General features: G+C 57.0%; 2 protein-coding genes across 4 annotated transcripts; one reads left to right on the forward strand and one right to left on the reverse strand.

The window, feature by feature from the left end:
* The first annotated feature begins 317 nt into the window (after positions 1–317).
* RPL32 (ribosomal protein L32) lies at positions 318–2350 on the forward strand. The gene is made up of 4 exons (XM_065845567.2): positions 318–474; positions 1131–1231; positions 1467–1648; positions 2175–2350. The coding sequence occupies exons 2-4, from the start codon at positions 1136–1138 to the stop codon at positions 2302–2304; spliced, it is 408 nt and encodes a 135-aa protein (XP_065701639.1). The 5' UTR covers positions 318–474; positions 1131–1135; the 3' UTR covers positions 2305–2350.
* On the reverse strand, positions 1048–17629 carry LOC136105761 (cullin-associated NEDD8-dissociated protein 1-like). Of its 3 annotated transcripts, XM_065845566.2 has the most exons (15): positions 17498–17629; positions 15390–15533; positions 13905–14059; positions 12903–13026; positions 12026–12282; positions 11189–11294; positions 10412–10551; positions 9406–9698; positions 8604–8745; positions 5940–7445; positions 5515–5610; positions 4680–4849; positions 4422–4586; positions 3965–4072; positions 1048–3790 (listed from the first exon to the last, which is right to left on the reverse strand). In XM_065845566.2, exons 1-15 carry the CDS (start codon positions 17563–17565, stop codon positions 3563–3565), a joined length of 3702 nt encoding a protein of 1233 aa, XP_065701638.1. In that variant the 5' UTR covers positions 17566–17629; the 3' UTR covers positions 1048–3562. The 3 variants fall into 3 exon arrangements, 2 of the variants coding, with proteins under 2 accessions (XP_065701638.1, XP_071668990.1); XM_071812889.1 differs by having other exon boundaries at positions 1048–4072; XR_010652038.2 differs by lacking the exon at positions 1048–3790 and having other exon boundaries at positions 3968–4072; positions 4422–4582.
* Positions 17630–18035: the final 406 nt, after the last annotated feature.

Raw genomic sequence — 18035 nt, forward strand, 5'->3', positions numbered from 1 at the left:
GGGTCCGCTGTCGCCGCTCCCGGGGGTCCCCGCCCGCTGCGGGCGCCGCCGGGCTCGGGGCGGCCGCAGTTAACGCGCGTGCGCGGCGGGAGGCACCGGGAGGCCTTGGGGCTGCGGGGCGGGGGCACCGCCAGGTGGCGCCCGGCCGCCCAGCGGGCCTGGCGGAAGCAGCGCCCCGGCACAGCCTGGCGGAAGTGACGCCGCGCAGGTCCTGGCAGACCCGTGGCAGAAGCACGGCTCGAGGCGCGGCGTGGCGCACCGATCCGTCCTCCCGGACGCCTCCGCCGGGGAGAGCCCGCCCGGCAGAGCCTCCCGGCAGGCGCTCGGTGCCCCACGAGGCCCCGGTGCCCGCACTGCGCAGGCGCGGCACCGCACGGACCTGACAGGACCTTCCGTGTTTCCCATCAGCCCCTGCGCACGGGACCGCCCCTTCTCTCGGCGGGCGCTGCCGCGGACGGCGCCATCGCGCACCCGGTGAGTCCCGATCCGCCGCGATCCGCCGCCATCCGCCCTCATCCGCCCCCCGGGGGCCGCGGGCCTGGCACGGCCGCTCCCCCGGGCAGGTCCCACTGCCCTCCGCCGATCCGGGGTCTCTGCCTGCCGGGCCGCGGGGCCCTGCCCCGGGAACGGCCGGGGCTCCGCGGGGTGGGAGCGCTGGCGCAGTCGGCTCGGCCGCGGTGCGGGCCCGGGGGGTTCGTTTCCCTGAAGTTGACCCGGGGGCGGCGAGCGGAAATGGGCGCTGTTAGCGTTAGTGCGCGGGCGCGGAGCGGAGCGGCTGCAGCCGGAGCCGCTGGTTTGCGCTCGGTGAGTTTTAATCGCTATTACCCCGCAGGAGCAGAACTTGTGGCGCTGTCTGCGCGGTAGGAGCCCGGTGCGGGGAGCGGGACGGGCTCTGGAGCTGCGGGGCGGGAGGTTACGGGGGGCATGTGAGCACCTCCCAGGATCGCATCTGGAGAGCTGCCGGTGCTCTGCCAGCTTCGGAGGCGGGAGGGAGAGGAAGCGCAGCCGAACACCCATTCCCTGGCGGGCCTGGCGTGGCCGCGCGGGGAAGAGACTCTGCCACAGCTGCTGAGCGGGGGAACGCGTCCCTGCGCGCGGGTTCCCCCTCTCATCCCGTCTGTCCGTCCTAGGCACCATGCCTGCCCTCAGACCGCTCGTCAAACCTAAAATCGTCAAGAAGAGGACCAAGAAGTTCATCCGCCACCAGTCCGACCGCTATGTCAAGATCAAGGTAAAGAGTCACACGAAATTCCTTAAAAAACGAATTCTGGGACAGTCAGACGTGGTCGCCTTTGGGGTGGATGACGAATTAAAGCACAGGTGTTCCGTGCTGAAGCAGCGGGCTGTGCCGTGACTGCCTGGCAGCGCGGGGCTTTCTGGAGAAGGGTTTTGCTGGAGCTGTTACCTAAGGGCTGGTGTGCTCAGCCCGGTCTTGTAATCACTACGTATTTTCTGCATTTCTTCAGCGCAACTGGCGTAAGCCGAGAGGTATCGATAACAGAGTTCGCCGGCGGTTCAAGGGCCAGATCCTGATGCCCAACATCGGCTACGGCAGCAATAAGAAGACGAAGCACATGCTGCCCACGGGCTTCAGGAAGTTCCTGGTCCACAACGTCAAGGAGCTGGAGGTGCTCATGATGAGCAACAAGTGAGTCCGCGGGGCTCTGGGGCAGCGCGGTGGGGCAGGACGTGGGCAGGAGATGAGGGAGCTTGATGCTTTGAAGAGCAGGAAGGTTGCGTTGGTTTCCATAGAGCTGCGGTGCTGCCGGCGTGATGGGTGGTGGGTGGTGGAGCTGCTCATGGGGGGCACAGGGTGTCTTGAGGCCAGTGAATTGGTACTTTTGGCAACAGTCTGATGTTATGATGGTGGCAAACGGCACTGTACTGCAGCACTGTGATAGAGCAGTGACCAAACTGTGGCTTCCAACTGTTGGGATGCAGGCCTACATCTATGAGTAGCACTTTCATAACAAAGCAGTAAGAGTCATATTTAACACCCTAAAAAGCTACTTCTCACCAACTTGTTGTTCATAAGAGAGCAGGTGTGAGCAGAGCTGTGCTGGAGCCCAGCGCCCACTCAGCCTGGGCGGGTCGGGCTTGGCTGGGGCGGCTGGTTCCCCGCGTGTGGTGGGACGGCGCTGGGCCCAGGCTGAGGCGTGGGCTCTTTCCCGCAGGTCGTACTGTGCAGAGATTGCTCACAACGTCTCCTCCAAGAACCGCAAGATCATCGTGGAGAGAGCGGCCCAGCTCGCCATCAAGATCACCAATCCCAACGCCAGACTGCGCAGCGAGGAGAACGAATGAAGCGGCTCCTGCAGCCGAGATGTATTTAATAAAGTGTAAAAACCCACTGGGGTGGCTGTTGTGAGTGGCTGAAGGGAAGGACTCAGGGTCTGCAGCATCACGGCCCCGCTGTGCCGGCTCTGCCAGAGCCACCCGCAGCAGCACCGCGCAGCGTTGCTGTGACAGCTGACACGGTCAGGAATGAGCGCACACACCTTCAGGAGTGCGTTTTTATTTGCTGTACTACTCAAACAGAATGGCTGTTCTTCCACACGGCACTATATAAGTATTTTTCACATCAACCACTCTGTCAAACCCAGAGCAATGAAGCTGACATGGCTACCAGAAGCGTGCTGTGGTGGCCTAGGGCTCCTGACTTGCTGTTACATTTCCTCTGTCTCTTAAGGCTTTTTCTCCCCTATGCAAAGCGAGGTTTGAACCCAACAGCTGCTGCTGTGAAAGTTCTCAAGTGCAAAGAGTCTGTGCGGGCTGCATGTGCTGGTTGCAGCAGAACCACCCGGCTGCCCGGGGACCACAAGCCAGCGCTCCATGCAGGAGGCGCAGCGTGAGGTCTGGGGCTGTACCACAATGAGTAACTGGCTTTTGGGAGATGGCTGAGGTACTCTGCAGTTAACACCATAAAAACACGGTCAAGGGAGCTTCCCATTGCCCCAGCGCAGCAGGGACCCCGAGCTGGGGGTGGCGTTGGGTGAATGGAGCCCCAGGTGGGAGGGGGGGAAGAGCTGCCCCCAGCAGCTCTGCTCACCTGGCTCCTCAAGTCTGGTTTTGAAACGGGGTTTGTGCTTACGATGCTCATCACTAACCAAGGACACGACTTCTGGTTTTCAGCCATGTTACTTAGTGAAACAATATAAATATATTCTTCAGGCAATTTGGGGTAGAAAGTGCATGTGCAGTGGTTTTAAAAAAATGTTTTAAACTATTTTTTCCTTCTATGCAGTAAGGAAGTATTTCAGGAAGTAGGTTCCATTACCACGGAACCCCTCTCAATTCAGATTGCTTCATATGCCCCTGAAAGACTGGCTGAAAAATCACAACATCCATTTTCCCACCCCGCCCCTGCGTCAGGACACATTTCCCTTATCTCACGCGTCTCCTTATGACTCGTTGGGGTCTCTGGTGCAAGCGCAGCTGGAACAGCCGTTCTGCCCCATTCCTGCCCCTGTGGCTCCCGCGGTCACAGCCGAGCTCGGTGGCGCTCTAGGTGTCTCTGGGTTAACGCATCGGAGGGCAGGGGTGGTGGAGTCACCGTCAGGTCTCAGCTCATGTCCATGGACTCTGAGGTGGGAAGGGAAGCAGAATCCTTCTGGATGCTCTCAAACAGTGACGCCATTTCGGGGTTGGCTCTGATCTGAGAGGAGAACTCGGCCATTACGCGGCTCTTCTCGACTTCGGGGATGGTGAGGAGAGCAGCCACCGCTCGCATGGCAGATCGCTTCAGCTCGTCCTGCTTCTCAAACTCCTGCTTCACGGAACCCGCTTTCACCTGCAAACCCAAAGCGCCGTTTTGAGCTGATGGCAGAGGCACAAAGAGCAGGACCAGCAGGAGCGGGCGGCCTGGAGCGGCGCAGGAGTGGGCGGCCCAGAGCGGCGCCGGAGCACCGGCAGCACCGGGGCTTTGCGGCAGAGCCCAGCGCGGCGGCACAGCGCCTGGTCTCACCTTGGTGGAGCAGGTCGCCCGGAGGGGCTCGATCAGGCGCTCGAGCCGCTGCAGCACAGCGTTAGGAGACAGCGCGGAGAGCCGGGCCAGCATGATGAACGTCAGCATCTGCGCCAGGAAATCAAACATCGCATCAGAGGATGCAGCGCTTCCTACTAAGCTGTGAGGCCATCAGCAACGACAACACTGTATTTTTTTTAATACTGTGTCACTGTCCCCACTGAGCAAGTGCCAACTCACGGGTATTTTAGATGTGGGTAATTTTCCTATAAGACCAGCTCCACCAGGATTGTGTTTTCGAGGCCACTACGGCCAAACTAGAGCTGGACAATGAGTGCAGGGAACGGCGCGGCAGGGACAGCCCACGTGTGGTGACACCGGCTCATGTCAAGGCCGGGCTCGCAGGGAGCGCAGCACCGCCCTGCTGTCAGCACCCCGGGCACGGCCCCGCACGCACCCGGATGTCGTAGTGGTCCTTCAGCCCGTCCTCCACGTGGTTCAGGTACTCGTAGATGTCCAGTCGGTCCAGGCAGCTTTCCAGCAGCGTGTACATGCATTCGAAAGCGGCTTTCCTCACGTCCAGGCCGTCATCCACTGTGTGCTTGAATGGCCCCATTTCTACCTTAAACAAGACAAAACCTGCAGCTGTCACCCAGCAGCAGCCGGGGTGACAACCTCAGGGCCCCACCGCGCCCCAGCCCGGCCAAGCACGTACCTCCCGGATGAGCTCCCGCCTGACCTTCGTTTCATTATACAGGCTGGGGAGAACCGCGCCCAGTAAATCTCGGATTAGAGAAGGCTTGTTGTGCGCAGCAGAGTTAAACATGGCTAAAGCCACGCGCCGAACGTTCAGGTCGGGGTCCTGAAGGGTTTTTAAGAAGTGACCTGTGGGATAAGAACACACGGGTCAGCCCGCTGCAGCGCTCTAACGGTGTTTAATGGTATAGCAGTGTATGGCAAGGAGCCTGGGTAGGAAAGCACCTACGGTGAAGTAACTCTAGGGCTGCAGCCCAACAGAGACCCGAGATGTGTTCCCTCCCTTCATGTGGGATTTAGTAAATGGAAGAAACACGACTTTCCTGCATTTGGGCGTAAAAACAAACTGCATGACTCCAGCTGCCTCATCCTAAAGCCCCATCACAAGCTTTGGTATTCAAGGAAGTTCAGTTTTGATTTTGGTTTTGGTTTTCCTTGCTCAGATCTGCTCAGACTTCTCTGAAACAGAAGGCCGAGTTTTATACAACAGATCTGAGATGTGGGTCCTTGGGCACAAGATCCTTTAAATGTGGGTTATATTTTACAAGAGCCTTGTCATGAGATGCTTGAATCCTAAGTTCAAACACAGAAGGAACTTAAGCTCCCTAAAAACCTCTGTCACCAACAGAACGTGCCCGTGAGCAACATATCAGAGCACGTAACGAGGACCCACGCGGCAGTCTCGCTCTTCAATGACAAAATCAGCAAACACAGTAAAAGCCACGGGGACTGGATGAGGGTCACGCAGGTGTGAACCCCCGAGCTGCTACTGACCCGGCCGCCCCGGCCCCTACCTATGCAGCCCTTCAGGAGCGCGTCGATGGGCTGCGGCTGGTCTGCGATCGTGAACTTGACGGCGGTCACCACGGTGCTGCGGGCGTGCGGAGAGCCTGCCACGGAGGTGGAGGGTAGAACAGTGGGAGATCAAGGGAAATCACTGCTGGAACCGTGAAACGCAAATTCTGCTCTTGGTCCCGTTAAACCCGCATTCGAGAGATAAAGAGGATTTGTCTTAACAGCAGCCTTGTTTAAATCCTGCACAGCCCCCCGTGCAGCCCCCGTGCAGACACGCTCCTGCACCCCAGCGCTGCTCTGAGCCCCCCTGCTGAGATCCCTGTGGCTCCTCCTCGCCTCTGCACACGCTTTGCTCCCTGTTGAACCCACCAGCACCTTACAGAGATTTCCCAGCAGAATGAGGCGTTCCCCACCCACCCCTTACCAGAGCAGAGCTGCTTCTCCAGCCGGGGCAGCAGCTCGGCGGGGTTCACCAGCGTCAGCTTCCCCAGGCACTCGGCCACCACGTTGCGCGTCCCCTCCTCTGCGCACTCGCAGTGCTTGAAAAGCAGAGCCCAGATGTCCTCCACGTGCGGCTTGAGGCCGTTGGCCGGGGAGGAGCTGATGACTTCCTTCAGCGAGTGCAGCAGCAGGTACTGCCGCTTGGGCTGGCTGCCGATCTCCCGCAGCATGAAGGGCAGGTACTCCTGCAGGTTCCCCACGCCGATGTTCCCCAGCGCGTAGGACGCAGCGGATTTCACCTCTTCGCTGGGGGAAGCGAACGCTTCCAGGATGACGGTTTTGAGCTCTCTCTGCGCGCTGAGGTTCGTGGTGCGGCCCATCTCTGCCAGTGAAAGGAAAGCCAGAACCTTGACCGCAGAGCTGGACTTGGGGCTTTTGACATCCTGGATAAACTGGTTCACAGTCACAGGGGCTTCCTTGGGGCAGGCCGAGGAAAGCGCTGCCACGCACTTTGCGATGGAGTAATACGCCTGTTTGTGCAACGTCACGGCCGCCCCCGCTGCGCCGGAGCCGTAAACGGGCGCAGTCAGCTGCTTCATCAGCTCCGCGCGGCCCGCGCCGGCTGCCTTGGTCAGTACCAGCGCCTGGAAGAAGGCGGTGATGGCGCCCAGCGCTCCGCCCTGCAGCAGCGGCGAGTGCACCAGCTGCAGGATCTCGGCCAGAACGGAACCGCTGATCTTGGAGATGCAGGACGGATAAACCTCAGCTAACGTCGTAAGGAACGCGATGGCCACCTGGGAAACGTGCATGTCGTTCTCGGTAATGAGCGCGGGGAGCTCCGTGAGCACGGACTCGATCATGGGCGGCTTGAGGCTGTCCCTGTAGTTCTTCACCAGGGTGTCCAGGGCGGTCAGAGTGCTCAGCTTCAAGGCACGTTGGTTCTTTCTCAAGAAGGAAGCCAGAATGGGGAAGCCTTCCCCTAGAATGGGTCTCAAATCTATTTTCAGTGGAGAACTAGCAATTAAAGTTAATGCTTTGACTGTTGTCAATCTGGTGATTTCGTTTTTGAGCCTCTCCAGGAATATCTTCAGGGTTGGCTGGAGGTCGGTGCTCAGATGGTCTCCCAGGCTGTAGATGATCTGTCCCATGCAGGAGATGGCACGCTCCTTCACCTCCTGGTCGATGTCGGCGGCCTTCAGCCGCTTCAGCGTGCCGGGGAAAAGGTCCTTCACGTAGGGCTTGGCATCGAACGCGCACGGTTTGTCCAGAGGCCTGATCACTTTCACCAGCTGCTGCGTGACCAGCAGAGCTTCTGAGGTGATCTTGTAGAAGGGGTCTCCGATACAGGCCACGACGGGAGGCAGCAGCGTCTTGACGTGAGGATGAAACACCTCCGGCTGGTGGTTGCACAGGAGGACGTGAAGGAAGGACAGCGTGTCAATCCTCATGTTGGAGGAGCTGGATTTGTCGGCCAAGGAGAACACAATACCTGTGTGGAGAGACAGGAATGACCGCTGTCCTATCTCAGCAGGTGGTTGTTATCAAAGCCACCCCCCCACTCAACAACTGCACACAATCTGATCTGTTTGCTTTCTTTCCTCTCCCCACCCAAGACATAAAAGGCACTAAAGAGCTGCTCTCCGCGCTGCCTTTCTGCTCTCCGGGGAGCCGCAATGCAGACATAACTGCTCTCCGTGCCAGTGCTGGATGGAGGGCTAGGAAAACCTTTTAAAAAGTTAATTTGAACATTCATCCTGGGCTGGGATGAGAAGACACGGTGCGTCAAGCGCAAACGAGTACGACAACATGGCAGGGAAAGCTCGGTCTGCACAACGGGCACCCAGGCAGCAGGAATGCGCATTCGGGAGGTTTCCCACACACTCCTGGGGGGTCTTTAAAACCAAAATAAAAAGCAGCCAGGGCCCTGATGTTCATCTATTTTACAGCTTCCGTTGGCACTGCTGGAACGTGACCGTGGACCATGGAGATGCAGTGCCTTTGGAAAGGGAGGCGCTTCCAAGGCCAGCTTCTGTGGCACGTATTCGTGCTTCCCAGGAGACTTAACAACAAACACTTAGATCAGTGCTGCCTGCCACCCCTGAAGCCGTGCCGGACTCTTGGTTTGAATGGTTTTTTCCCAAACTATTAATTCATAAGAGGGAGGTGCACGGATCAGGCCTGGGGACAACCCCGGGAGACTTCTTTTATCTTTCCCATAGAGTCACAGCAAGAGCAAAGGCAGGAGCTCAGCACCACGAGCCTTTCTGCAGAGCGGGATTCTTCGTGAACCTCCAGGCAGGAAAGCTCAGGGAAAAGTGGGGCCGTACAAATTACATAAACAGTCAATGCACATCATTCTTAAAATGCCACTAAATTTTGCAACAGCAAATGTCACTTGTGTCTCAGCAGGCCCAGTTTCCAGGTGGTCTCCCCTGTTCCCAGGAGGCTGGAGCAGGCTCTCCTGAGGTGGAGGGGCTGGCGGAACGCGCGGACACGCTCAGCCCAGCCACGGGACCACCTGGGAGCTGCTCCCACGTCCCCACGGAGCTGAACGTGACGTGCACGTCCTGACGCTGAGCAGGGGTGACACTGCAATGGAACCGGAGCATGCAGGCAAGGAGCCGGCCCTGCGCGCGGGGAGCTTTACCGGGGACCAGCGCGGGGACGTGCTCGGCCAGGCAGCCGGGAAGGACGTTGGCCAGCTCGGTCAGGAGGCTGAAACAGCCCTGCCGGGATTTCATGCTCTTGTCCTTCAGCTGCTTGTGCAAGGCCTTGATGATGCTGGGGACCTGCAGTTTGGAAAAGAAAACCAGAAACATGTCAGTCACCCCAGCTGGCAGCGCACAGCGCGGTGCCACCAGAGCCGCTTGCTCGGCTGAGCCAGAGGCACCCACAGCACAGCGAGACACCCAGCAGGGACAGCAAGGGACCCCATGGGGACAGCAAGGAGCAGGTCACCTGCCCACCAGAGAATGGACTCGGGACAGGTTACAAGACAGTGCACAGGAAGAAAAGTTACATGAATGGAAGAGCTGGAGGGGGAGATGATTAATCAGTGATGTAATTATATTTTGGCAGGAATGTCAACCCTCCTGCTTCAAGGACTCACCAGTCAGAAGCAGCATTGGCCAGAAAAAGCTGCTTTCACAGCCATGCTACTCTATAACAACACAGTTGTTTCCAATGTTTTGGGCCACAGCATCAGAAGGAGCCTGGGCCAGGCAGGCCCTGACCAGCTGCTTCCACATTGTTTGTGTGACCAGCAGTGACACACAGCCTGTGCACAAACACAAGCTGCCCGGGAAGCCACCGCCTGTTTTCCCTTAACGAACTGAGCTGGATGCTCAGGTGAGGTCCCGGGTGTAACCACCAGGCACGTCCATGGGCGGCACGGCACAGACGTCACTCGGTCGCTCTCTGACTTCACCAGCCACCACCTCCTCACGCACCTGGTTCTGAAGCATCGTCAGGGGAACGTCATCTTTGCCAGCGGCATCCGAAGCGTGGAGCCAGCTCTGGATGGGCAGCGTTTGCTTCAGCAGGGAGATGTAAGCGCTGAAGATGTCAGCTTTGACGTTCTCCTCCCTCTCTTTGAATCTGCTTATCAAGACTGGGGACAGAGTTTTGTAGAAGTCCTGCAGGAGGTCGTGCCTGCTGCTGACGATGGCCTCCAGGCACTTCGCCGCAGACCTGCGCACTTTCCAGCTGATGTCGTCGTCGTCGCTGTACTCGTCATCGCTTTCTGGGAAGAAGACAAGGGAAAACAAGATGCACCACCGTGAGAAAACCGGAGCTGGAGCAGCACGCGATCCGCAGAGCTCCCCCCTGCAGCTGACCAGACAAACGGACACCAGGAACTCGCACACATGGGAACACAAAACTGTCCCCAACAGCCCGACCCTACAGATGTCACAACCAGCCAAGCGACCCAGGGCTGCCCTGTGCCAGGTTCCAGGTAAGAGCTGATGGAGAATAATCTTACAACCCTTACTGGCTGCTTCAGCTCAGGCATCAAGGCTTTTGTTTTAAAGGAAGAATGAGGTTTCCAGATTTTAAATCCAGAAATATGTAAATATTTGTCTTAGCAATTCCTGGATGGCACAAACAGCGTAACAATTTACTACGCTACTGGCAGAGCATGTAACACTCTCCAGGAAGCCGGCCAGGATCTTACCCCAATTAGTATGGAAGTAAACAAAAATGCCTTTCTTCCAGGGAACTTCTTCTAACTGTTGCACTTGGCTGCCACGCTATAGCAACTACAAATAAAGACATTCTGGAAAGCTGTCTATAGCTAGCAGGCGCTAAAGGGACCCTCCTGTCTGACCAAGGCTCGACATCCACCTCAGAGCACACACGATCGGAAGAGTAACATCACAGAGGGTGAGCAAACAGGGAGGGGAGAGGTGTTAACCCAGTGCTCTGCCCAGCACAGTCATCCTCGCGAGCACGCACCTTGCTCTTCATCCTCCCCGTTTTCCGTTTCCATCATCTCTTCCTCATCATTGTCGTAGTTGTAGTTCGGGTCAAAGGTGATGTACTTCAAACATAACCCCATGACACTAGGGATGTGACGGTCCATTTCCTTCGGGCACCTATCACGACAAATAAGAATCCTAAGAGTTAATAATTTGAGACTAAACAATTTTAAATATCCAAATACCATCATTCATCTCAAAAGGATCCTCAAACGCTTCACACACTGTGTGAACGTTTTGTTGACATGAGTTAAACCAGAGCCGCTCCTTCCTGCTGTGCACGGAGCAAGACCACGCTCCCTGGGGGGTGCAGTATTTGTAAGGAAAGCAGTAAATAAAATAAATTCAGCCACCTGGTTGAACCCTCCCTTCAGGGGAGAAAATCCGAGCGGCTCTGCAGGGCTCCTTTCCCAAGACAAGCAGCAAACGTTTGACCAGACAAGAGGAGCCCGGTCCTGCCTCCCGCTCCCTCGGGCAGCAGCAGCGAGCAGGTCCCGCTGAGCGATCCCCCAGGGACGCGGAAAAGTGCCCCTCCTGCAGCACCAACACACACACACACTCCCACGTGTTGAGGGCAACCAGCCCGAGCTCCAGCCCAGCTCTGCAGGTGCAGAGGGGCCTTCACTTGTGAGCTGCCTTCCCCACAGGGGGCACAGAGGAAGGCGCTCAGCACCGGACGCTCAGGGGTGGATATTTACGCTGGGAGGACAGTGCTGCGCGGGACGGGGCTCGGCTGTTCCCCGGAGGCACGCACCTTCTCACAAAAGACTCAAAGGCCTGAAAGCAGTACTCTCGCAGCTCGTCATCCTCCACGTTACAGTACTGGACAACCAGAGGAATTATCTTCTCCAGATGTTCTCCTGGGAAAGGCAAAGGAAGCAGCAGTGAAGGGCCATTCCAGTCGCGGCTCAGCGCAGCAGCCACAGCTCCGGCACGGCCGCCGCCCCGGCACAGCGCTCCTCCTGGGCCCATGGCCTGGCCGGGCTCTGGGCAGGCGGGCCCTGCTCCCTGTCCTCTGCTGGCATCTCCGTCACAGAGAGCTGTGGTTAGAAACCTCCTAGGACCTCATCTCAGCTCTGGCAGATCTTTTACACAGGAATACGATATAGAACCACAGAATGTCCTGAGCTGGAAGGACCCACAGGATCATGGAGTCCAGCTCCTGTCCCTGCACAGGACACCCCACAGGTCACCCCGTGTGTCTGAGGACGTTGTCCAGTCTCTTCTTGAACACTGTCAGGTTGGGGCCGTGACACCTCCCTGGGAGCCTGTTTAGTGTCCAGCACCTCTAGGTGAACGCTGCCCTTTATTCCTCCTCTCATTTAAAATGGGGTGAATCCGCTGACCTAACTCTCAGGGGTGTTAATTCAGACCAGGGAAGTGCTGCAAGACCTTGAGATGAAATCCCTACAGAAGCGCAGCCAGAGTCTCCCCGCGGAGATCAGAGCCAGCTCAGGCGCACAGAGCGAACCACAAAGCACAAGCCACTGGTGCGTAGGGACCAGAGTGAGCACACTGCTGTCACCACTCAAAGGAGCTGCTCTCAAACGCATGCACGTCGCCCAGCGCCATTTCAAGCTACTCGTCCTACCTATGCGGTGTCCAGCCTGCCTACTGATGCCAGCGACACACTGAATGTACGTCCTGGTAGTAGAGGTGGACTCATTCCTCTTCAGCTCAGCAAGCAGATGCTCCATGAGCTCTGAGAAGATGTTTCCACTGCAGGTCAAGACAAGGTGACCCAAGGCAATGATGGCCCTTTTACGTACTGCCAGCCTGGGGCTTGTCAGCTGGGGAAGGAGGCAGCTCAGAATGGAGGAATGGAAAGAGTAGAGTGTTCCCCCTAGTCTGGAATCAACAGCACAAGACAGAAGGTGAAAGTCAAAGCTTCACAGAAGAATCCCTCTTGCCAGCAAAAATGTAAAAATCCTTCAGCTTTGAAGACTTTGTGCATCTTGTGGGGAGAGAGAGGAAAAGGGTGGGTTTGGCACTTGGGTCTGAACACGAACTCGCTCAGTGTGACACGGGGAGCGTTATTTGTCTCCATCGTGAGGAGCCTGGTTTTGACAGTGCCCTTCTGGACGACCTGGGCTCTGTCAAGAACTTCCTGCACACAGCTGACATATGACACTGTCACTCTGACTTATGTAACACGAGAAAAAGGCAGCAGGGGAAAAAATGCATGTGTGATCAGATCGCGGGGCTAAAATAAACTTCCCTGCCTTGCCCTCTCCCTCCCTACACCTGTGTGAACGGAGCCTCCGTGGGATCCACCACCAGCCTCCTGCGGTTCCTGAGCACCGAGGGCTCAGCGTGTCACCTCTCATTTCTGCTGAGATATTCCCCGGGGCAGCCAACCCAGATCCTTCAGCTTTAAGTCCTTGTGGTAGGATTAGGGAAACAGAGAAATCAAAAGCAAACAGAGATGCAGCCCTGCCACACGGCGCTGCCAGGAGATCCCCTGATACCTGCTCAGCATATCTGACAGGATGTCCAGGGCCTCCAGCTGCACAGACACATCCTCCTGCTTGCCAACGGCTCCTGTCAGCTGGGCTGTGATCTTTTTGCACACATTCGCTGTCATAGTGGCGCCTGCAAGAGAGAGATTTTTCCCCACTGTCAGTTAAAAATAAGGCTTTTTACTGCTAAGAACCATTTAATCCCTCCTACATCAGAAAAGAAGAAATCACCACAGGGACCCCTAACCAGAACAGCTTTTGTCAGAGGAGGTGGACGCGCACGGAGCAGCGGGTCTCTCCCTCTGCACTGCGATGCATTTGGGTTTTTCCCAGCTGGTTCGGTGCAAAGCACAAGCAGCTTCAAATTGCACAAACCTTTCCAAGGAAGGGACAAGCGCTTCTCACGCCGTCCTGAGACAAAGCACAAGCACATCCCTGCAGCCCCGTAACTGCTGCACAACACAGGATTGGTGCTGCCCCAGGCACACGCTCTGTGTGGGACTCAACCTCCCCTTTGCTGCAGACGGGAGCAGAACAGCGACCACCTGGCGCGGGGCTCCGGGTGCAGGAAGCACAGGGGCAGGTGTCCACCCTCTTGGTTTTGCAGCAAACCCACGCTGCTCTTGCTGCCTTCTGCCCACACAGTGTCAATCCCAGCCCTTAAGGAGACAACTTATCTGTTGCTACCCTACACCAGTTTCAGTGCATGTGACGTGTGTTACATAAAGAACTCTGAAAGGATGGCTCACAAGAGCTTAACATTCTGCAGAAACTGAGAAAGGAGTTCAGCAAGCATCTGCATCTTGATTCCAGCTCTCGTCCCAACCCGAAATCCAGCAGCCTGGCAGCACTGCCATGGCCACCTCCCCTCTCTCCTCACTTCATTACTTGTCCTCCAGCAGATGAACACGGAATCTGTAACTTTTAGGCCCTAAACTACAAGTTTTCCTGTGTTTCCCAAAGGCTGTGACCCGACCACCTCAGTGTGACAACCAGGGACAGACACTGTACCTGTAGACGCAGGTGGCAGCTCGGCGATGACGGTTTTCAGCCCAATGCTGGAGATATCCCGCAGCTGTTCCTTGTCGGACAACATGTTTGTGCACAGCGTATCCACGATGGTTTCCACCTGGTACTCCTTCACTTTGCCAACCAGCGGGCCCAGGCTGTGCGGGAGAAGGCAGTGAGAACATGAGGAAGGAGGATGCTTTCTGCCACCAAGAGGGATGCTCAGCTCACTGCTCCTCCAAGGCAGCTCAGCCCCGAGTGCAAACATCACCAAAACACATGGAGTACCGATATCCTGCAGCACGGCATGGCCCTGCGTTTACGTACCCTGCACCTTTGCCTCAGCTAACTCTACATCAGCCTTCAGTCAGTTTTACATCAGATTTGTAGGAGACATTTCACATCAACTACTACAGACGTCACACAGAGCAACGGTGAAATCTACAGGCAGGTACCATCAAAAACTGCCTTCCAGGAGGAAACGCCAAATGGGTTTTCACACATTAGCTACCTATTGCCCTCTGTCATGCGTGTGAAAACCTCTGCCTGAGCCGACGCTCGGAATCACAACACAGGGAAGACGTCGCCCTTTCCCCTGCACTTTCTAAAATTAATATTATTAGAAAAACTTTTCTGCAGGAAAAATGACAGGAACCCGAAGTTATCTTTAAATGGCCCACTCTTCTGGAGCCCTGCGTGGGAACTGACCCACTCAATTTCATTTCTAGAATGAACACTCCCATTCAGCCATGCTGGGGGAATGAGACAGGATCCCTTCATCAGGTGATGCCGGAATAAAGGAACCTGCTGCCTTTTTCATTTGGATGTAAAAAACATTGAAAAGGTCAAAGGCAAAGCAGCGGCACAGGCTGCAGCCAGAGTCAAAGCAGGGAAAACCAACACGTGCATCGCAAACTTTAACGAAAATGCCCTGGAAGAGCAGGAGTTGGGCCTGAAATTCAAATGCCATTTCGGAAGGGCTATACATGCTCAGTACCATGTCCAGCAAAGGCAGGACCACAGGGAAATTCAGTGCTGGATTTCAAAGCCTGAGAAAGGAGAGGACCCCAGTGACCAAAATTTTAAACTGGGCTTCTCTCTAAGGTAATAAAACCTTAGGCATGCTACTTTTTATGTGGTGAGATTCACACCACAAACACTGAACTGCTTCCAAAATCACCTCCTGCTTCTACGAAGTACCTGTGTGCTCACGGCTCTGAACACCAGCCCTGACGCTGCTGTGCGGCGCGGGAGGGAAAGCAGGGTGGTGAGCACCCCCGCAGCGCAGGGTGGTGAGCACCCCCGCAGCGCAGATTACTGAGCAGCCCCGCAGCGCAGATTACTGAGCACCCCTGCAGCACAGGTGAGTGAGCACCCCCACAGCACAGGGTGGTGAGCACCCCCGCCACGGGGCCCTGAACGCCCCTCTGTGCCAGTGGCACCTTCATCCCTGCCCGGGAACATGGCAGCTACTGCCGAGGCTCTTACCACTTGACAGCGAGGTTCTGGACCTCCCCATTTTTGTCCTCCAGCAATTTCAAAAGCATTTTCACAACCTTTTTCTCGCTGTCTTCGTCCAGTTTTATCGAATCTTTCTGCAGTTCCACCATCAGGTCGTTGGTGGCCATAAACCTGAAAGGACAGACAGCACAGGTGGGTTGGCTGATCTACAGACACAAATGCATTTCCTTTGCAACACCCTGGACAACGCAATTTGACGATCTCTGCTTGTATGAAAACACATTTTCAAAGAGTAACTTACAGCCCTTTACACTGTTCCAAACAATAAGGCAACCTACAAGTGAGAACCTCGGGCAGAGGTAGCTGGTGAAAAGGCTTAAGCTAAGGAGTCTGTGAAAATGAGAATATAGGTTCTCTCTTCCCCTTAAAATTCCTAGCAGGGATGAGGTACACGACAACTCTAACACGGGCATGCAGCTTGGGGGTTTTTTTCTCGGTGACTAAATCAAGACCGTTAATTCTGCCAGAAAAAATCATGGTGGTGTTTTCCACCACCCGCCAGGCCCAGGAAAACCAGTCTGGGTCTGGGAATGCGCCGGGCGCTGTTCCGTCTGGCTTCTGTAGCACTGACACTATGAACCCCCATATGCAGAGAGGATCAAGTTATCAAGCTCAAAAATGAAAAATGAAATTGTGACTCCATGCAAACTACTCCTTAGGTGCTCCCTAGGCTCTATTTAGATTGCTGTTATATCCTTCAGGTCCTGGGAGCCTCTAGTAATGCAAACACTTGTGTCGTCCGCACACTCAGCCTCTTTCCTTGCTTAACCCTCTCTCCAAGTTTTGGAGGTCTGACGTTCAGGGAAATTTAAGTACGGTTATGGTGTGTCAGCTCCCTTCCAACGTTTGCCCCTGCACAGGAACGGGCGCCTGAAAGGAACCACAGAGAAGCTCGTCCCTCTGGTGTCCCAAGTGCCCCCTCCACTTTAAATTAGGCTCTGATGTAACTGATCCAGCATGTCAGAGCCGCGAGCACCAGGGACCAGCCGTGTGTTCAGCCTGCGAGCCGCTCCCTCTGGACGGAGGGACCGCCGCGGCGCCACAGCCAGCCCGAAATCCAGAAACAGAGGCGCTCTGCCCCGCACTGCGAACAACACGCAACCTGCCTTTGGTTCTGCGAGAGCGACGAAGCCGCACTTGCAGCTCAGTGTGTCTGCCAGGACACGGATGACCAATTATGGCCACGGGCTGCGCGGTGTCCCGCGGCGGCACGTCCAGCTCTGCACCGCTGCTGTCCTGCCCGCGGCCGCGGAACCGGCGCACGGACCCGTCCCGTGGAAGCACGTGAAACCGGGTCCTGTAACCGGCTGTGAAACTCAGGACAACAGGTCAGGTCTGACCGTGTGCTGCGAGGAAACAGCCCTGGAACATCTCCATAAGGTGCCACACTCCCGGTGTTGGGCACATCTCATTCGGAGTATTAACTTCAGATTGTCTGAACTGTCTGTGCAGCTACTCCAGCACTGACTTCTTTGAAAAGCACTGATTTTAACAGCATAAAAACATCAGCAGCCTCTGTAAAAATCAACCTCCTTTTAGGATATTACTAATGCCTCTCTTCTAAAAGAGCTCAAAAGATCAAGTCTGGCACCTTCATACTATACACTAATAACAATTACTAAAGCAATTCGAGCACAGGCAGTATCCGCAGCGTCTGCCACCGGGTGACAGGGCTCAGCTTTCTTAACGCACCGACAGTTTAACCTCCTAGCGGAAAACCAAGCTACAAAGTATTTCAGCGGTTCTGCTACGATGCTCTTCGTTTGCAAAGCAAATAAGAATGTAAAGTCCTGCTATCAGGAGCTGTATCCCGCCTGGCGCTCTGATGCCCGTTCCCTCGCACTCCGCAGCACCAGAGGGATCGCCGCTGCTTTCTCTACATCCCCTCGGCCCGGAGAACAGAGTCACCAAAACTGACTGGTGAACTCTGGTACAGACCCGGCTGCACAGCGGGTGTCACCGGCAGCAGGGTCGCGGCACCGAACCTGCTCCGGACGCCGGGGTCCCCCCGGGCCGGGATCCCGCGGGCAGGGTCCCCCCGCAGCCCGTCCCGTCCCGTCCCGTCCCGGCCGCACCTGAAGTCCTTGTCGGTGGAGGTCATCTTCTCCAGCAGGCTGGAGATGTGGTACGAGCCGCTGGCCATGGCGGCGGCGCTGCGCGGGAAGATGGCGGCGGGCGCGGGGCTGGGGCGCCGGGCGCCCCCCCGAGGCGGCGGGACGGCACCGGGACGGCACCGGGACCGGAGCGGGCGCCCCCTGCCGGCCGCACCGCCCAGCGCGGAGCCCTCCGGCCGGCGGGAAGGGGTTTCCCCGGGCTCGGCGGTGGCTCCCCGCGCTAAGCAAGGCTGGGGCCGCCCCACCGGCGGGCAGGGCCGGGCCGCCCCCTGCGCTTCGCCCAGCCCCCGAGGGGCGATGCCGGCTCCCCTGCCCCGCGGGGGTGCCTCGGCGCTCGGGGCAGCCTGGGGACCGCACCCGGCGCACGGCCGGGACGCTGCCCTGGAGCCCCAGGCGGGCGTGAGCCCCCCGGGGAGCTGCGGCACGGCCGGCGCTCCGTCCCCTGCGCGCGGCACGGCCGCGGTGGGGCTGTGCGGGGACACCGGCCCGCTGCCGGCGG

This window comes from Patagioenas fasciata, chromosome 10 (assembly GCF_037038585.1).
Source record: "Patagioenas fasciata isolate bPatFas1 chromosome 10, bPatFas1.hap1, whole genome shotgun sequence".
NCBI classification, from domain to species: domain Eukaryota; kingdom Metazoa; phylum Chordata; class Aves; order Columbiformes; family Columbidae; genus Patagioenas; species Patagioenas fasciata.

Excerpts from the sequence above, each read along its gene's own strand:
- LOC136105761 (XM_071812889.1), bottom strand. The coding sequence starts at position 17,565 with ATGGCCAGCGGCTCGTACCACATCTCCAGCCTGCTGGAGAAGATGACC. Across the intron at positions 4,587-4,679 it reads GGCGGGAGCTCATCCGGGAG|GTAGAAATGGGGCCATTCAA; the intron begins GTACGTGCTTGG and ends GTCTTGTTTAAG. Across the intron at positions 4,073-4,421 it reads AGGACCACTACGACATCCGG|ATGCTGACGTTCATCATGCT; the intron begins GTGCGTGCGGGG and ends TTCCTGGCGCAG.
- RPL32 (XM_065845567.2), top strand. The coding sequence starts at position 1,136 with ATGCCTGCCCTCAGACCGCTCGTCAAACCTAAAATCGTCAAGAAGAGG. Across the intron at positions 1,232-1,466 it reads ACCGCTATGTCAAGATCAAG|CGCAACTGGCGTAAGCCGAG; the intron begins GTAAAGAGTCAC and ends GCATTTCTTCAG. Across the intron at positions 1,649-2,174 it reads GTGCTCATGATGAGCAACAA|GTCGTACTGTGCAGAGATTG; the intron begins GTGAGTCCGCGG and ends TCTTTCCCGCAG.